Source organism: Nerophis lumbriciformis, linkage group LG16, assembly GCF_033978685.3.
Source record: "Nerophis lumbriciformis linkage group LG16, RoL_Nlum_v2.1, whole genome shotgun sequence".
Classification (NCBI taxonomy): domain Eukaryota; kingdom Metazoa; phylum Chordata; class Actinopteri; order Syngnathiformes; family Syngnathidae; genus Nerophis; species Nerophis lumbriciformis.
Genome location: NC_084563.2, coordinates 23,634,432 through 23,655,278, shown reverse-complemented (window position 1 = coordinate 23,655,278; position 20,847 = coordinate 23,634,432). Strand labels below are relative to the sequence as shown.

Sequence of the window (20,847 nt, the reverse complement as noted above, 5' to 3'; positions counted from 1 at the left end):
TAGAAGAAGAAGCGCTTCCTCTTCTACGGGGGCGGGTGCTTACCTTGGCAGTTGCTTACCATAGAAGAAGAAGCGCTTCCTCTTCTACGGGGAAAAAAGATGGCGGCTGTTTACCGTAGTTGCGAGACCGAAACTTTATGAAAATAAATATTTATATTAATCCACATATAAGGCGCACCGGGTTATAAGCCGCACTGTCAGCTTTTGTGAAAATTTGTGGTTTTTAGGCGCGGCTTATAGTGCGGAAAATACGGGTAATAGACTCAAAAACTCCTTTGTCCCACACGCCATTAGACTGTACAACTCCTCTCTAGGGGATGGAGGGTATTAGGATGACAGGGGATGCAAAACAATAACAACCTATCCCAGCGGATTAAAGACTACTCAACACTAGAGCTGGGGAACAAAGAGCTGAAAATGTGCATCCTATACACAGGATTCAGCCAGAAACGAACAGAACTTTGGTATTTTCTAGTGATTTCAGATTTATTACAGTATAGTGTCTGTACCTAGAAACTGTTGTTTCTCTCAAGTATTTCAACACAAAATGCAAGTACAATGTTGTTGATTTAGACATACACTATATTGCCAAAAGTATTTGGCCACCCATCCAAATGATGAGAATCGGGTGTCCTAATCACTTGGGCCGGCCACAGGTGTATACAATCCAGCACTTAGGCATTGAGACTGTTTCTACAAACATTTGTGAAAGAATTGGCCGCTCTCAGTGATTTCCAGCGTGGAACTGTCATAGGATGCCACCTACGCAACAAATCCAGTCGTGATTATTCCTCGCTCCTATATATTCCAAAGTCAACAGTCGGCTTTATTATAAGAAAATGGAAGAGTTTGGGAACAACAGCAACTCAGCCACCAAGTGGTAGGCCACGTAAACTGACAGAGGGGGGTCAGCGGATGCTGAAGCGCATAGTGCAAAGACTTTCTGCACAGTCAGTTGCTACAGAGCTCCAAACTTCATGTGACCTTCCAATTAGCCCACGTACAGTACACAGGGAGCTTCATGGAATGGGTTTCCATGAGCGAGCAGCTGCATCTAAGCCATGCATCACCAAGTCCAATGCAAAGCGTGGGATGCAGTGGTGTAAAGCACGTCGCCACTGGACTCGAGAGCAGTGGAGACTTGTTCTCTGGAGTGATGAATCACGCTTTTCCATCTGGCAATCTGATGATCTAGTCTGGGTTTGGAGGTTGCCAGGAGAACGGTGCATTTCGGACTGCATTGTGCCGAGTGTGAAATTTGGTGGAGGAGGAATTATGGTGTGGGGTTGTTTTTCAGGAGTTGGGCTTGACCCCTTGGTTCCAGTGAAAGGAACTTTGAATGCTCCAGGATACCAAAACATTTTGGACAATTCCATGCTCCTGACCTTGTGGGAACAGTTTGGAGCGGGCCCCTTCCTCTTCCAACATGACTGTACACCAGTGCACAAAGCAAGGTCCATAAAGACCTGGATGACAGACTCTGGTGTGGATGAACTTGACTGGCCTGCACAGAGTCCTGACCTGAACCCGATAGAACACCTTTGGGATGAATTAGAACAGAGACTGAGAGCCAGGCCTTCTCCACCAACATCAGTGTGTGACCTCACCAATGCACTTTTGGAAGAATGGTGGAAAATTCCTATAAACACACTCTGCAACCTTGTGGACAGCCTTCCCAGAAAAGTTGAAGCTGTAATAGCTGCAAAAGGTGGACCGACATCATATTGAACTATGGGTTGGGAATGGGATGGCACTTCAAGTTCATATGTGCATATATGCCTCTTACCATCCAAAAATCGCTGCCGTTGTGTCCTTGGGCAGGACACTTCACCCTTAATCCCCGTGCCGCTCACACTGGTGAATGAATGATGAATGATAGGTGGTAGTCGGAGGGGCCGTAGGCGCAAACTGGCAGCCACGCTTCCGTCAGTCTACCCCAGGGCAGCTGTGGCTACGAAAGTAGCTTACCACCACCAGGTGTGAATGAATGATGGGTTCTCACTTTGAGTGTCTAGAAAAGCACTATATAAATCTAATCCATTATTATTATTAGTAGTATTATTACTATATTTGAGTCAAGGGAGGTGGCCAAATACTTTCGGCAATATAGTGTATGTAGCAAAATCAATGTCACTGTATTAAAGGTACATTGTACATTTTGTATTCATATTTTTAACTAGTCGACCAGCAACAAAACTAATAAAACAACAAAACGCATGTTACAGAATGTTTAATGTATCAGACTTCATACAAAACACATCAGTGGCAGGCAGAAATAACAGAGTGTTCCAGAAGTGAAAGAAGGAATGAGTGAGTCAGATAACATGATAAATTCTCTGCGATTAAAGAATGAAGTATAGGTTGGTGCCATCATAAAGACAGATAATGTACCAGACACTCTTGATGTGAGGGGAAACTCTATCCATGTTGTCCTCAAACAATCAGACTGCCTGAGCTTGTTAGTCAACACTTCCTATTTGCTTCAGAGTCGAGCTAAAATAATGTCGCTGCTGTTCTTAGTGGCACTCTAACCTGGAACTCATGAGGGAATCTGGTATCATACACACAACAGATCATCACTATCTAAGTGACGTAAACATGTCAGAAATAAACTACTACTAAGATTAGTACTTCTCACACGAGACATTCCAAGCCCACAACTTGACAATCGTGTAGCACAAACTGGACAGGAATGTGTGCTGTCAACTTTGCATAGTAACCTTGATCACAAAACCGCACAACTAAAAAGTTTTCATCGTGTGTGTTTTCTCATGTGTGACTTCAGGTGGTCTCTCCTGGAAAATGTATCGCCACAAATTAAGCAAGTAAAAGGTTTTTCTCCTGTGTGTGTTCTGATGTGTAATTTCAGTTTGTCCCTTCTGGAAAATGTGTCACCACAAACTGAACAAATAAAAGGTTTTTCTCCTGTGTGTGTTCTCATGTGTAAAGTCAACGTTGTCTTATGAGAAAAACTACTGCAGCAAACTGAGCAAACGAAAGGTTTTTCCCCGGTGTGCGTTCTCATGTGTGCAGTCAACGTGTGCTTCCGAGAAAACGTACCACCGCAAACTGAGCAATTGAAAGGTTTTTCGCCTGTGTGCGTCCTCATGTGTGCAGTTAACCCGGGCCTATGAGAAAACTTTTTGCTGCAAAGTGAGCAAATGAAAGGTTTTTCTCCCGTGTGCGTTCTCATGTGTGCAGTCAATGTGGACTTTACAGAAAATGTATCGCAGCAAACTGAGCACTTGAAAGGCTTTTCTCCTGTGTGTGTTCTCATGTGCGCAGTCAACGTGGCCTTAACAGAGAATTTATCACCACAAACTGAGCAACTGTAAGATTTTTCTCCCGTGTGTGTTCTCATGTGTACCGTTAATGTGGACTTTTTAGAAAATGTTTTGACGCAAACTGAGCAAAAGTAAGATTTTTCTCCCCTGCGTGTTCTCTTGTGTCTCGCAGAATTCCTTTTATTAGTCCGAGTCCTCATACCATCCTCACAGTCTGTATCGCTGCTCAAAGGTTCTTGGGTGTAGTCCTCGTCTTCATCCTCAGCAGAGTGTGATGTTATGTCGTCGCACTCTAGAGGAGCTACGACGTTGTCAACTTGTGGTTTGTCTTCATGGTCTTCAGTATTCACAGAGACACCAGTCATAGGCAACGTACTGAGATCAGCCTCCTGCGGCCCGAGAAGACAATCTTCTCCTGACTGACTGATCAAATCTCCCTCCACTTCCTCTTTAAGATCAGGGGGCTGTGGATCCTCCTGCTTCAAATTAGAGCTTTCCTCTTGTGGCACTGGGGGACGTTCTCCTTGACCAATGAGCTGCTGGACGTCTGTAGGACACAAAAACATCTTAGCTCGGACACGTAATTGTCATGTCTGTGATCATGTTTTGTTTAGTTGTGTTTTGCTTGGTTTTTGGACACTTTTTAGTTCCTGTTTTCACTCCCTTGCTTTGTCACCATAGCAACCATTAGTTTCACCTGGTTCACATCCTCATGTCACGCACCTGTCTCACGTTTTCACATTTTGAGTCACGCACCTGCTGTCACTAGTCATGTCACTATTATTTAAGCTTTCAGTTGCCAGGCTGTCTTTCTGGCGACATCACTCTGCTTCATGCCACGTTTACGGTTTCATGTTTAGTTCACGCTGCTTGTTTCATAGTCCATGCTGCCCTGTTCACGTCATCGCAAGTAAGTTTTGTTTATTAATGCCACAGTTAGTGTTTTTGTTTCATGTTCACAGTTCATTGCCTTTGTGCTAGTCTTTTGGTTTTATTAGTCAAGTTTGTTCTCCGCCATTGTGTTTGCTTCTTTTTTTGTAGTTATAGTGTTAAAATAAAAGATGTCATTACCTTCACGCCATGTCTGGTCCAAGTTCACTTGCATCTCGGGAAAACAACCACTCTAAAGTCCACGTCTTGACAGTAATAAGTATGACGATGATATGGCTTTAGTCCCCGTTTAAGACTTGATCGACATAGTGAATTTACGGGAAAACAACATGGCACGCAATCCGGACATCGAGCTTCTGGCTGTCTCCCCTTCGCCTTTTCCATCTCCCTAGTGCGGGGGTCGGCAACCCAAAACGTTGAAAGAGCCATATTGGACCAAAAATACTAAAAAAATCTGTCTGGAGCCGCAGAAAATTAAAAGTCTTATATAAGTGTTATAATGAAGGCAACACATGATGTAAGTGTCTTTATTATCTATATCAGCCTGCTATCAAATACACATAAGAACTGAAATTACATTTTCGGCACAGTCCCACTAAGAGCAAACATACGTTACAGGGAGACAAGACGGGACCGCTAACGGATCAGTCACTTACGGCGCTCCTTAAAAAAGGTGGGGAAAAGGTGATATTGGGAAAGGGGGGAAAGAGTAAAAAACATCAGTCAAAGGCTGGACCCTTGGGAGGGGGTCCAGACTGAGTCCAAGGGAAAAAAACTAATTTGCCATAGCACACATAAACATGTTACATATAATCACAACAACTTGCAACAGAGGGGGGGGATTTGGGGCCCTGGAAGCCGGCCTGCTGCTATAAAGCGCTACTTAGCCGTCCATAACCCCGAAGGGGAGTTAAGCGGTGGTGAAGGCGTGGGGTGGGGGTGGGGAGTGTGTTTGTGTATATGCCCATAGTCTTTGGGTGAAGTGAGTTGTGTTCATGCATGTCGTTCTGCAAGCAAAGTTCGACTCCCAGGTGTCGTTGAGGAGGGAGGGAGGTCAAAACGTCCACCTTTGAAAATTCCTCAGGGGATGATTATATAAGACTTTAAAAGTCTTATATAAGTGTTATAGTGAAGACAACACATGATGTAAGTGTCTTTATTATCTATATTAGCCTACTATCAAACGCTGGCGCAAATCTTTGTTTTAATTTTTATTCGACACATTTTTGCAACATTGGAACTCATTAGTAAAATGGAGGCTTCTCACAGGATGAGATAACTTCTGGAAAGGACTGGCTCAGAATGGCCAAAGGTAAAGATGTGTGTGTCCAAGTTAAAGGAAACGGCAGGCTGTCTTCTTCTAATGGATTTATTACAATTTTTGCAAGCTGCGTAACGTTTGCCGTAGTCTAGAACAACATGGCACACAAACAACTATGAGAAATGCAGCCAATATTACACAAAGATAATGTGTCATGAGACATGCAAATATAAATTAAATACACAGAGGACATAAGTAAAGGAAATTGAGCTCAAATATACCTACAAATGAGGCATAATGATGCAATATGTACATACAGCTAGTCTAAATAGCATGTTAGCATCGATTAGCTTGGATTTACCAAATATGCCTGATAAGCACTCCAGCAAATCAATAACATCAACAAAGCTCACTTTTGTGCATTCACGCACAGCATAAAAAGTTTGGTGGACAAAACGAGACAAAGAAGGAGTGGCAAAAAACATGTCTTTCTGTGGCAGCATCGGAGAAAGTTGTACGTGTAAACAAACTACGATGAGTTTAAGGATCGCTGAAATTAGTAGGACAAAACAGTGCTTGCCAAATACTCTCATCAGTGAAGCATGTATAACATAAACAGTGGGATTTCTAACAATTGCAAAGATTGTAATAAATCCATTAGAAGAGGACAGCCTGCTGTTTCCTTAAACGTGGACACACACATCTATACCTTTGGCCATTCTATGACAGTCATTTCCAGGAGTTATCTCACCCTCTGAGAAGCCTCCATTTTACTAATGATTTCCAATGTTGCAAAAATGTGTAGAATAAAAATTTAAATAAAACACTTCTGTCAAAAGATTTGCGTCAGCCTTTGATAGTAGGCTAATATAGCTAATATAGACACTGTGGAGGGGGGCGTGGTCGGCGCGCTTGCTGCAGGAGCGGGGTGTGCCAGGTGATTAGATTGCCCAGCTGGGGTTAGTTGTCTAATCACCTGTTATTCTTATCAGTAGCGGTCGGGAGTAGGAGGAGGAAGGTCTTGGAGAGGCGGAAGCACGCGGAACACGGAGGAGTTGGACTGAAAAGTCGAGTGAGGGGTGAGTTTTTCCTTGCCCTTATGTGGGCTTTGTACCGAGGATGTCGTTGTGGCTTGTGCAGCCCTTTGAGACACTTGTGATTTAGGGCTATATAAATAAACATTGATTGATTGATTGATTGAGTGTCGTGCAAGAACTTGTATGAAAAATAAAACTTTGTTAACCCGGAACGCCGGTCTCCAGCTCACGTGTGTGATCAGCAAGAACCCACTGGGAGGCGACCTCCACAGACACTTACATCATGTGTTGCCTTCATTATAACACTTATATAAGACTTTTAAAGTCATTTTGATAGTAGGCTAATATAGCTAATATAGACACTTACATCATGTATCGCCTTCATTATAACACTTATATAAGACTTGTAAAGTCATTTTGATAGTAGGCTAATATAGCTAATATAGACACATCATGTGTCATTTTCGTTATAACACTTATATAAGACTTTTAAAGTCATTTTGATAGTAGGCTAATATAGACACTTACATCATGTGTTGCCTTCATTATAACACTTATATAAGACTTTTAAAGTCATTTTGATAGTAGGCTAATATAGACACTTACATCATGTATCGCCTTCATTATAACACTTATATAAGACTTTTTAAATCATTTTGATAGTAGGCTAATATAGACACTTACATCATGTGTTGCCTTCACTATTACACTTATATAAGACTTTTAAAGTCATTCTGATAGTAGGCTAATATAGCTAATATAGACACTTACATCATGTGTCGCCTTCATTATAACACTTATATAAGACTTTTAAAGTCATTTTGATAGTAGGCTAATATAGACACTTACATCATGTGTTGCCTTCATTATAACACTTAAATAAGACTTTTTAAGTCATTTTGATAGTAGGCTAATATAGACACTTACATCATGTGTTGCCTTCATTATAACACTTATATAAGACTTTTAAAGTCATTTTGATAGTAGGCTAATATAGCTAATATAGAGACTTACATCATACTTGCCAACCCTCCCGGATTTTCCGGGAGACTCCCGAAATTCAGCGCCTCTCCCGAAAACCTCCCGGGACTAATTTTCTCCCGAAAATCTCCCAAAATTCAAGCGGACTCAGGTCCATGCGGACTTGAGTCCGCTTTCCCACAAAACAAACAGCGTACCTGCCCAATCACGTTATAACTGTAGAATGATAGAGGGCGAGTTCTTGGTTTCTTATGTGGGTTTATTGTTAGGCAGTTTCATTAACGCCCTCCCAGCACGGCAACAACACACAACAACAGCAGTCACGTCTACCGTAAAGCAGTTTGTCTGCCGTAAACAGCATAGTTGTGACACTCTTAAACAGGACAATGCTGCCATCCGGTGCATTTGATGAAAGCACTTTTGTGCGTGCCACACATTAATGCATCATCAGAGAGGGTGTTCAGCATGGTTAGAAAAATAGTGACAGAGAATAGAACAAGGATGGACAATTCAACCCTTAACTCAACAATGAGTAGATGAGTGTTATGTGTGTGTGTATGTGTAAATAAATGAACACTGAAATTCAAGTATTTATTTTATATATATATATATATATATATATATATATATATAAATAAAATAAATATATATTTATAGATAGAATTCACTGAAAGTCAAGTATTTCAAGTATTTCTTATATATATATATATATATATATATATATATATATATATATATATATATATATGTATGTGAAATACTTGACTTAGTGAATTCTAGCTGTAAATATACTCCTCCCCTCTTAACCACGCCCCCCGCCCCCGCACCTCCCGAAATCGGAGGTCTCAAGGTTGGCAAGTATGACTTACATCATGTGTCGCCTTCATTATAGCACTTATATAAGACTTTTTAAGTCATTTTGATAGTAAGCTAATATAGACACTTACATCATGTGTTGCCTTCATTATTACACTTATATAAGACTTTTAAAGTAATTTTGATAGTAGGCTAATATAGACACTTACATCATGTATTGCCTTCATTATAACACTTATATAAGACTTTTTAAGTCATTTTGATAGTAGGCTAATATAGACACTTACATCATGTGTTGCCTTCATTATTACACTTATATAAGACTTTTAAAGTAATTCTGATAGTAGGCTAATATAGCTAATATAGACACATCATGTGTCGCCTTCATTATAACACTTATATAAGACTTTTAAAGTCATTTTGATAGTAGGCTAATATAGACACTTACATCATGTGTTGCCTTCATTATAACACTTATATAAGACTTTTAAAGTCATTTTGATAGTAGTCTAATATAGCTAATATAGACACATCATGTGTCGCCTTCATTATAACACTTATATAAGACTTTTAAAGTCATTTTGATAGTAGGCTAATATAGCTAATATAGACACTTACATCATGTGTCGCCTTCATTATAACACTTATATAAGACTTTTAAAGTCATTTTGATAGTAGGCTAATATAGACACTTACACATCATGTGTTGCCTTCATTATTACACTTATATAAGACTTTTAAAGTCATTTTAATAGTAGGCTAATATAGCTAATATAGACACTTACATAATGTGTCGCCTTCATTATAACACTTATATAAGACTTTTAAAGTCATTTTGATAGTAGGCTAATATAGACACTTACATCATGTGTTGCCTTCATTATAACACTTATATAAGACTTTTAAAGTCATTTTGATAGTAGGCTAATATAGCTAATATAGACACTTACATAATGTGTCGCCTTCAATATAACACTTATATAAGATTTTTTAAAGTCATTTTGATAGTAGGCTAATATAGACACTTACATCATGTGTTGCCTTCATTATAACACTTATATAAGACTTTTAAAGTAATTTTGATAGTAGGCTATTATAGACACTTACATCATGTATTGCCTTCATTATAACACTTATATAAGACTTTTTAAGTCATTTTGATAGTAGGCTAATATAGACACTTACATCATGTGTTGCCTTCATTATTACACTTATATAAGACTTTTAAAGTAATTCTGATAGTAGGCTAATATAGCTAATATAGACACTTACATCATGTGTCGCCTTCATTATAACACTTATATAAGACTTTTAAAGTCATTTTGATAGTAGGCTAATATAGACACTTACATCATGTGTTGCCTTCATTATAACACTTATATAAGACTTTTAAAGTCATTTTGATAGTAGGCTAATATAGACACTTACATCATGTGTTGCCTTCATTATAACACTTATATAAGACTTTTAAAGTAATTTTGATAGTAGGCTAATATAGCTAATATAGACACTTACATAATGTGTCGCCTTCAATATAACACTTATATAAGATTTTTAAAGTCATTTTGATAGTAGGCTAATATAGACACTTACATCATGTGTTGCCTTCATTATAACACTTATATAAGACTTTTAAAGTAATTTTGATAGTAGGCTAATATAGACACTTACATCATGTATTGCCTTCATTATAACACTTATATAAGACTTTTTAAGTCATTTTGATAGTAGGCTAATATAGACACTTACATCATGTGTTGCCTTCATTATTACACTTATATAAGACTTTTAAAGTAATTCTGATAGTAGGCTAATATAGCTAATATAGACACTTACATCATGTGTCGCCTTCATTATAACACTTATATACGACTTTTAAAGTAATTTTGATAGTAGGCTAATATAGACACTTACATCATGTATTGCCTTCATTATAACACTTATATAAGACTTTTAAAGTCATTTTGATAGTAGGCTAATATAGACACTTACATCATGTGTTGCCTTCATTATTACACTTATATAAGACTTTTAAAGTAATTCTGATAGTAGGCTAATATAGCTAATATAGACACTTACATCATGTGTCGCCTTCATTATAACACTTATATAAGACTTTTAAAGTCATTTTGATAGTAGGCTAATATAGACACTTACATCATGTGTTGCCTTCATTATAACACTTATATAAGACTTTTAAAGTCATTTTGATAGTAGTCTAATATAGACACTTACATCATGTGTTGCCTTCATTATAACACTTATATAAGACTTTTAAAGTCATTTTGATAGTAGGCTAATACAGACACATCATGCGTTGCCTTCATTATTACACTTATATAAGACTTTTAAAGTAATTCTGATAGTAGGCTAATATAGCTAATATAGACACTTACATCAAGTGTTGCCTTCATTATAACACTTATATAAGACTTTTAAAGTCATTTTGATAGTAGGCTAATATAGCTAATATAGACACTTACATCAAGTGTTGCCTTCATTATAACACTTATATAAGACTTTTAAAGTCATTTTGGTAGTAGGCTAATATAGACACTGACATCAAGTGTTGCCTTCATTATAACACTTGTATAAGACTTTTAAAGTCATTTTGATAGTAGGCTAATATAGCTAATATAGACACTTACATCAGGTGTTGCCTTCATTATAACACTTATATAAGACTTTTAAAGTCATTTTGATAGTAGGCTAATATAGCTAATATAGACACTTACATCAAGTGTTGCCTTCATTATAACACTTATATAAGGCTTTTCATTTTTTGCGGCTCCAGATAGATTTTCTTTTTGTATTTTTGGTCCAGTATGGCTATTTCAACGTTTTGGGTTGCTGACCCCTGCAGAACCACACAGCCTTACTGACATGTGGTGAAGTAGGATGATGACACAGTTCTCCTGTCTCTGCTGTCATGGCCCTCTCATCTCCCCCGGATCAGCTCTTCGGGAGTTTGAGGAGTGCTGCGACAGCTCCTGTCTGGAACCGACAGCTCCTGTCTGGAACCGAACGGCGGACGAGGGACAAACCCGAATAACCCTCGGGTCGCATGTACAGGTCACTTTCATTCAGATCTAAGACAGCAATGTACCCAACTCAATCAGACTGGCATTTTATTTTTATTTTTTAATGAATCAATTGCACTTTAAGAGCCTGATTGACTAAGATCCAGACACCACACGCGGTAAACAGCGTGTGCAATGAATTAAATAGCGTGTACTATTAGTGGGCGTGTTGCGTGTGATTTTCTAAGACTGCGTGTGCAATTGGAAAGTGGTGCAGACCGCCTGATTTGAATGAGGATTTTCCCTGTACTATACCAGGCATTGCCACAGAGTCACTTTCATTTACTGCACATTCATCTCTGTGGCGTTTTGTCAGGTTATCAAACAATCAGGAGACATCTTGCACTTTTTATGGGCATTTTAAAATCAATCAAGAAGTTTTCTTTTCATATACAGTCGTGGCCAAAAGTTTACATACACTTGTAAAGAACATAATGTCATGGCTGTCTTGGGTTTCCAATCATTTCTAAAACTCTTATTTTTTTGTGATAGAGTGATTGGAGCACATACTTGTTGGTCACAAAAAACATTCATGAAGTTTGGTTCTTTTATGAATTTATTATGAGTCTACTGAAAATGTGAGCAAATCTGCTGGGTCAAAAGTATACATACAGCAATGTTAAAAAAGTTAAAAAAAAGTACCAATGATTGTCACATACACAGTGGCAAAATTATTCTCTGCATTTGACCCATCAACCTTGATCACCCCCTGGGAGGTTAGGGGAGCAGTGGGCAGCAGTGGTGGTCACGCCCGGGAATCATTTTGGTGATTTAACCCCCAATTCCAACCCTTGATGCTGAGTGCCAAGCAGGGAGGTAATGGGTCCAATTTTTATAGTCTTTGGTATGGCTCGGCTGGGGTTTGAACCCACAACCTACCGATCACAGGGCGGACACTCTAGCCACTAGGCCACTGAGTAGGTGGAGTAATATTTGGTTACATGTCCCTTGGCAAGTTTCATTGCAATAAGGCACTTTTGGTGGCCATTTACAAGCTTCTGCTTGAATTTTTGACCACCACTCTTGACAAAATTGGTGCAGTTCAGCTAAATTTGTTGGTTTGCTGACATGGACTTGTTTCTTCAGCATTGTCCACATGTTCTCAATGGGGTTTAAGTCAGGACTTTGGGAAGGCCATTCTAAAACCTATGTGCTCCAATCACTCAAAAAAATAAGAGTTGTAGAAATGATTGGAAACTCAAGACAGCCATGACATTATGTTCTTCACAAGTGTATGTAAACTTTTGACCATGACTGTAAGAAATATTTTATTAATATATATTATATGTTTAAAAAAACTAGTGTTTTAAAAAAATACTAAGGGACACCAAAACGCATCAATTGAATGTTTTAATTAGCCCCTTAATGCATCTAACAGCTATAAAATTATAAAATAATGTTTCTCATTAGACGATATGTCTAATATTTTCAATATCTGACCATCCAATTTGTTGACACGCACATGTATGACGGAGGATTCTCGTCTTTCCGTCGTCTGACCGTGCAGCCCCAGCACGGATGCTGCAGCTGTGTGTGGAACTGTCAGCTTGCAAGTCCTTCTGACACGTGCTAAATAAAACGCAAAATAGTGCGAGCAAAACTGTGACGAGTGTAGATAAATCACATTGAGCGTGCTAAATAATTACAAAACCCAAAACCAGTGAAATTGACACGTTGTGTAAATGGTAAATAATGATTTGCAAATCCCTTTCAACCTATATTCAATTGAATAGACTGCAAAGACAATATACTTAACGTTCGAAAACGTTGTTATTTTTTGCAAATATTAGCTAATTTGGAATTTGATGCCTGCAACATGTTTCCAAAAAGCTGGCACGAGTGGCAAAAAAGACTGAGAAAATTGAGGAATGCTCATCAAACACTTATTTGGAACATCCCACAGGTGAACAGGCTAATTGAGAAGAGGTGGGTGCCATGATTGGGTATAAAAGCAGCTTCCATGAAATGCTCAGTCATTCACAAACAAGGATGGGGCAAGGGTCATCACTTTGTGAACAAATGCGTGAGCAAATTGTCCAAATGTTTAATAACAACATTTCTCAACGAGCTATAGCAAGGAATTTAGTGATTTCACCATCTACTGTCCGGAATATCATCAAAAGGTTCTGAGAATCTGGAGAAATCACTGCACGTAAGCGATATTACGGACCTTCGATCCCTTAGGCGGTACTGCATCAAAAAATGACATCAGTGTGTAAAGGATATCACCACCTACTCACAGAAACACTTCAGAAAACTACTGTGAGTAACTACAGTTTGTTGCTTCATCTGTAAGTGCAAGTTAAAACTCTACTATGCAAAGCGAAAGCCATTTATCAACAACACCCAGAAATGGCGCTGGGTAAGCTGGGCCTAAGCTCATCTCAGATGGACTGATGCAAAGTGGAAAAGTGTTCTGTGGTCTCATGAGTCCACATTTCCAATTTTTTTTGAAAACTGTGGAGGTAGTGTCCTCCTGACCAAAGAGGAAAAGCACCATCCGGATTGTTCTAGGCACAAAGTTCAAAAGCCAGCATCTGTGATGGTATGGGGGTGTATTAGTGCTCAAAGTATGGGTAACTTACACATCCGTGAAGGCACCATTAATTCTGAAAGGTACATACAGGTTTTGGAGCAACACATGTTGCTATCCAAACAATGTTATTATGGACGCCCCTGCTTATTTCAGCAAGACAATGCCAAGCCACGTGTTACAGCAGTGTGGCTTTATAGTAAAAGAGTGCGGGTACTAGACTGGCCTGCCTGTAGTGCAGACCTGTCTCCCATTGAAAATGTGTGGTGCATTATGAAGCCTAAAATACCACAACAGAGACCCCAGACTGTTGAACAACTTAAGCTGTACATCAAGCAAGAATGGGAAAAAAATTCCACCTGAAAAGCTTCAAAAATTGTTCTCCTCAGATCCCAAACGTTTACTGAGTGTTATTAAAAGGAAAGGCCATGTAACACGGTGGTAAAAATGCCCCTGTGCCAACTTTTTTGCAACGTGTTGCTGCCTTTAAATTCTAAGTTAATGATTATTTGCAAAAAAATAAATACGTCTCTCAGTTCGAACATAAAATATCTTGCTTTAACAGTCTATTCAATTGAATATAAGTGGAAAAGGATTTGCAAATCATTGTATTCTGTTTTTATTTATGATTTAAACAACGTGTCAACTTCACTGGTTTTGGGTTTTGTAGATTTGCAACTTGTCCTCCAAGTACTGTGGGCGTGTTGATGATCAGCATACATTGTGCATATTGAGCAAAATGGATTGCATGCCTTAACGGTAGTAACGGTTGCACAATTCATAGCTATAGTACCCGGTTTCATTTTTTTAATGTAACTATTAGTAGCAGGTGTGTGGCGCGTTTGAAGGAGTCGTTAGTGATCCACTCACATCTTTAAAGAAAGCTAAAGTTCCTCTTCCAATCATCTGTGTGACGTAATAGGCTTCTGAGACATACGGGTACCCGTAGACCTGGAATTGGCTAAATTTTATATACATAAATGTAGGTTTCTTAATACCCGACCTGTTTTTTGTGCCTTTAAAAAAGAATTAGAACTCTACGTTAAAACACTCTCTACCTCTAACAACCAAAAAGCTGTGAAAATGATGATGCTGTGTTCCAAATTTAAATTATTTACTGAACTTGTGTGAGCCTATGGCTTTGCACTTTGTTATATATATATATATATATATATATATATATATATATATATATATATATATATATATATATATATTGCATTTTGCATAATTATCCCCTCAACTCCCCCCAAAATGGATTAACTCGCTGAAATAAAAAAAACAACAATATAACATACATCCATAAATGTGGATGCATGTGAAAAAGTGCAATATATTTATCTTTAGAGTAACCTATTTATTTATTTATATATGCACCTTATTGCTTTTTTATCCTGCACTACCATGAGCTAATGTAACGAAATTTCGTTCTTATCTGTACTGTAAAGTTCAAATTTGAATGACAATAAAAAAATAAATAAAATAAAAAAATAAATTAAAAAAAAGAAGTCATTCTATTTTAGTTACTTTATTGAGTTGACACCCCCCTGGTGCTGTTTGTACTGTTTTTGTACTTATTTTGATTATTATTATTTCTCAATTGTTGGTAAATTTTGCAATTTATAAATAAGGGTTTATAAAATAATTTTTTTTTTTTTAAAAACCCCAAAAAAACCTGTAGACCTGGAATACGGCTGTCGTAAAAACGGACACCGCGAGGTGGTTGCGTTATTAAAGACTTCTTAAAGATACTCTATCATAGACATCTTATAAGTAGATGCAGCATTGGCTGTTGTGACGTGAGAAATTCGGCCGCCATCTTGAGGTGGTGATGAGGAGCCGGCGAGCAGCCTAAACTGACAGTTGACAGGTAGAAAACAAATGAGCGGACTGTTGAAAATAGGAATTGGGGGATTACTTTTCACAAGTAAGATTTAACATTAACGTACTATTGGTTGTATTTTGTGAAAAGAATATTACCACAGAGTTGAGAAGGAGCAAAGATCTTCAATAGTACTGAAATCGTAGCCGCTAGCAAACAAGAGTATGACCATAATAGAATTGCTTGTCAATTAAATTAATTAAATTTAAAAATGTCATACTTGAATAACATAAAGTTGAAATAAATGATGAAGATAAAGTTTGTGAAAGCCAACAGGGGTAAAAGTTAGGACCACAGTCCAGATTGTGTAGGGGGCTGGGGGAAGGTAATATATGTTTATATATAAATGGTTGCTTTATATAGGCTAGTAAGGTAAAGTTTTGTACCTGACAAGTTTCGGCTATCTTGCTTCTGCACCCTTCATCAGAGGTGTCACGTGATGTTATAGCGTGACGTCATCTGTGACGTGTTGTATGGATTGTTCCATCCCACCTGAAGTGGTGGGATAGCGGTGCCCCCTGGTGTGCGCTGGGGCTAGCTTTACAACCCAATTTTTATGTGGGATATACGCATGTATATATAACCTAATCATATTGTTTCTTGAATTTAAAAATAGCTGACCCTTTTTCCCCCTTCTCTAAGATTATATTCTCAGTTTTGATCTCGGACGTCTGGTCACTTACAGCATATAAGAATATTCTACAAACCCTGTTTCCATATGAGCTGGGAAATTGTGTTAGATGTAAATATAAACGGAATACAATGATTTGCAAATCATTTTCAACCCATATTCAGTTGAATATGCTACAAAGACAACATATTTGATGTTCAAACTGATAAACATTTTTTTGTTGTTGCAAATAATCATTAACTTTAGAATTTGATGCCAGCAACACGTGACAAAGCAGTTGGGAATGGTGGCAATAAATACTGATAAAGTTGAGGAATGCTCATCAAACACTTATTTGGAACATCCCACAGGTGTGCAGGCAAATTGGGAACAGGTGGGTGCCATGATTGGGTATAAAAACAGCTTCCCAAAAAATGCTCAGTCTTTCACAAGAAAGGATGGGGCGAGGTACACCCCTTTGTCCACAACAGCGTGAGCAAATAGTCAAACAGTTTCAGAACAACATTTCTCAAAGTGCAATTCCAAGAAATTTAGGGATTTCAACATCTACTGTCCATAATATCATCAAAAGGTTCAGAGAATCTGGAGAAATCACCCCACGTAAGCGGCATGGCCGGAAACCAATATTGAATGACCGTGACCTTCGATCCCTCAGACGGCACTGTATCAAAAACCGACATCAATCTCTAAAGGATATCACCACATGGGCTCAGGAACTCTTCAGAAAACCACTGTCACAAAATACAGTTCGTCGCTACATCTGTAAGTGCAAGTTAAAGCTCTACTATGCAAAGCGAAAGCCATTTATCAACAACATCCAGAAACGCCGCCGGTTTCTCTGGGCCCGAGATCATCTAAGATGGACTGATGCAAAGTGGAATAGTGTTCTGTGGTCTGACAAGTCCACATTTCAAATTGTTTTTGGAAATATTCGACATCGTGTCATCCGGACCAAAGGGGAAGCGAACCATCCAGACTGTTATCGACGCAAAGTTCAAAAGCCAGCATCTGTGATGGTATGGGGTGCACTAGTGCCCAAGGCATGGGTAACTTACACATCTGTGAAAGCACCATTGATGCTGAAAGGTACATACAGGTTTTGGAACAACATATGCTGCCATCTAAGCGCCGTCTTTTTCATGGACGCCCCTAGCTTATTTCAGCAAGACAATGCCAAGCCACATTCAGCACGTGTAACAACAGCGTGGCTTCGTAAAAAAAAAAAAGAGTGCGGGTACTTTTCTGGCTCGCCTGCAGTCCAGACCTGTCTCCCATTGAAAATGTGTGGCGCATTATGAAGCGTAAAATACGACAGCGGAGACCCCGGACTGTTGAACGACTGAAGATCTACATAAAACAAGAATGGGAAATAATTCCACTTTCAAAGCTTCAACAATTAGTTTCCTCAGTTCCCAATCGTTTATTGAGTGTTGTTAAAAGGAAAGGCCATGTAACACAGTGGTGAACATGCCCTTTCTACTTTGGCATGTGTTGCAGCCATGAAATTTTAAGTTAATTATTATTTGCAAAAAAAAATGTTTTTATGAGTTTGAACATCAAATATGTTGTGTTTGTAGTGCATTCAATTTGCAAATCATTGTATTCCGTTTATATTTACATCTAACACAATTTCCCAACTCATATGGAAACGGGGTTTGTATTACTGTTAAGCAAACTATGAATAATAAAATGCGCCAAATTATGTGTCCTTTATCATGGCTACATGTATGACAAAAAAACGCGTGAAAATCAGTGGTATTCGGTGAGGTAAGAAGCAGTGACGTGCAGTCACTGGAGGCAGGTGAGGCAGAGCCTCACTTGCCATCATGGAAAGAAAAGAAATGTAAAAAGAAAAAAAATATTAATTAAATTGTTATATGTATCCAGTGATTATACTATAACGATATTTTCCATTTAACTTCACCCGTTTTAGATTATTTTTATTCAAAATCGCTGAATTTTCACATTTGCCGTTCAAATACTGAGAAGAGACGGTGCGGTGATCAACAGCCAGTTGAGGCACGTCACTCAGTTCTGCCTCAACATGGTTTGCGCGATGACTCGGCTAACTGCTGGCCTGCTGTGCAGTGAGACCGTATTGCTATATAATTAAATATTATACATTTCCATAGTTTAGTTAGCTGAGGTATATAATGTACAGTGTATTTTGTCAACAACTGTATGTGTGTAAAGTATTTCTTGTGCTGAGCAATCATAAAACTGCTGCGAAGACGCACAGTGTGAGGCTCGCAGTAATCCCGCCTCCTGGTGCCGGTTAATGCACCCCCGCGCAGAATGCACCCCCCGACGGGAGCGCCACACCAACCAAAGCCCACACCCAAACCCTCCACGTTCAAGACTGAATCCACCCAAAAAAAGTCACTTAACAAGAAGTCAAAAAGTGCAAAAACAACAATGCTCGCGCCGGAGGAGCCGTGAGCTACTGCAGGGACACAACATTAGGTACACCTGCAGACTGCAGCACGGATTTCATATTTCATTCATTCACAACTCCTCCAACATGAACACCAGTGTTCCCGAACTTATAAGTAAAGGTAAGACCATAATAACGTTTTTTTTTATTAAATGTGCTTTTTTGTGTGCTGCAGTTTGTATGTGTAAAGTTAAAGTTAAGTTAAAGTACCAATGATTGTCACACACACACTAGGTGTGGTGAAATTTGTTCTCTGCATTTGACCCATCCCTTGGTCACCCACTGGGAGGTGAGGGGAGCAGTGGGCAGCAGCGGCGCCGCGCCCGGGAATAATTTTTGGTGATTTAACCCCCAATTCCAAGCCTTGATGCTGAGTGCCAAGCAGGGAAGAATGCTGGTATGAGCTTTTAAACATAACCCGTTAACTGCTGCCAATCAAATGTTGAATAAGATACTCTTTAGGGTTCATATGTTTGTAAATCTGACTGTGATGAAGTCAGTGTCACCAGTCATGAACCTCACTGGCAAGAAGAATTAAATGCGCTGACAGTTCATTGCTCCTGCCAAATGAATTGCACTGAGTGGAGCGGATCACCACTCCAAGATGGCGGCCCCGCGTCTCGTCAGCGCCAGTAGGCAGTGGCGCGCGATGCTGCGTCTACTTATAAGATGTCTATGGACTCTGACGTCACACCTGATGAACATTACAATCTCTTTGTGACTCAAGATCGACTAAATGTAAAACTTTTTTCATGTTGTTTCACCTGTTCCGTATATTAGCGACAACACACCGTACAAAAGATGAGGATAACGAAAGTGTAAAAAAAATACCTTCAACGTGTAGCACAACTTGAGTTTTGCAGACAGCTTCCAGTTGTTGTCGATGTCGCTCCTTCTCCTCTCTCGTTTGAGAAAGTTCCTCCTCGTACGACGTTATCGTTCTCTCAAACAGCGCGAATATTTCATCAGCTGCCGCCATTAGTCGCTCTTTCACCAACTCTTTCAACATATTGATGTCTTGTAGCGAGCAACCTGACAAACTTTAGCAATGCTAAATGTTAGATGCTAACTTCCGTGTCACCGCCCGAACAAATAGAGAATTCTGCGCCGTGATCCGTTTGCGCATGCGTGCGGATAACAACTGCCCTCTTAATGGTGCGTTACCGCCACCTTCTGTTCCGGAGTGTAGGTCAGACAGTAGATTACGATCTAATCCACAGTGCACAAAAAATTTGAAAAAGAAAAAACAAATACTATTAAATAACTAAAATTATTAAACCTGCTCTCTTATTTATTTATTTAATCCTTCTGTCATCCGTTTATTAATAGACTTTATATATATATATATATATATATATATATATATATATATATATATATATATATATATATATATATATATATATATATATATATATATATATATATATATATTAGGGGTGTGGGAAAAAATCGATTTGAATTCGAATCGCGATTCTCACGTTGTGGGATTCAGAATCGATTCTCATTTTTTAAAAATCGATGTTTTTTTAAATTTATTTATTGATTTTTTAATTATTTATTTATTTTATTCCAACAAAACAATACACAGCAATACCATAACAATGCAATCCAATTCCAAAACCAAACCCGACCCAGCAACACTCAGAACTGCAATAAACAGAGCAATTGAGAGGAGACACAAACACCACACAGAACAAACCAAAAGTAGTGAAACAAAAATGAATATTATCAACAACAGTATCAATATTAGTTACAATTTCTACATAGCAGTGATTAAAAATCCCTCATTGACATTATCATTAGACATTTATAAAAATTAAAAAAAAGAACAATAGTGTCACAGTGGCTTACACTTGCATCGCATCTCATAAGCTTGATAACACACTGTGTCCAATATTTTCACAAAGATAAAATAAGTCATATTTTTGGTTCATTTAATAGTTAAAACAAATGTACATTATTGCAATCAGTTGATAAAACATTGTCCTTTAAAATTATAAAAGCTTTTTACAAG

At 38.4% G+C, this 20,847-nt stretch overlaps 1 protein-coding gene across 1 annotated transcript; it reads right to left on the bottom strand.

Annotated features, from left to right (window-relative positions):
• Positions 1-2,215: 2,215 nt before the first annotated feature.
• Positions 2,216-19,934, bottom strand: LOC133617395 (uncharacterized). Its single transcript, XM_061977335.2, has 2 exons — positions 19,662-19,934; positions 2,216-3,831 (listed from the first exon to the last, which is right to left on the bottom strand). The coding sequence occupies exons 1-2, from the start codon at positions 19,837-19,839 to the stop codon at positions 2,753-2,755; spliced, it is 1,257 nt and encodes a 418-aa protein (XP_061833319.2). The 5' UTR covers positions 19,840-19,934; the 3' UTR covers positions 2,216-2,752.
• Between the last annotated feature and the right edge of the window lie 913 nt (positions 19,935-20,847).

Bases quoted from the DNA above. Each gene is read 5' to 3' on its own strand.
- LOC133617395 (XM_061977335.2), bottom strand. From the start codon at position 19,839: ATGTTGAAAGAGTTGGTGAAAGAGCGACTAATGGCGGCAGCTGATGAA. The intron at 3,832-19,661 runs GTATTTTTTTTA...TGTGTCCTACAG, and splicing joins AGTTGTGCTACACGTTGAAG to ACGTCCAGCAGCTCATTGGT.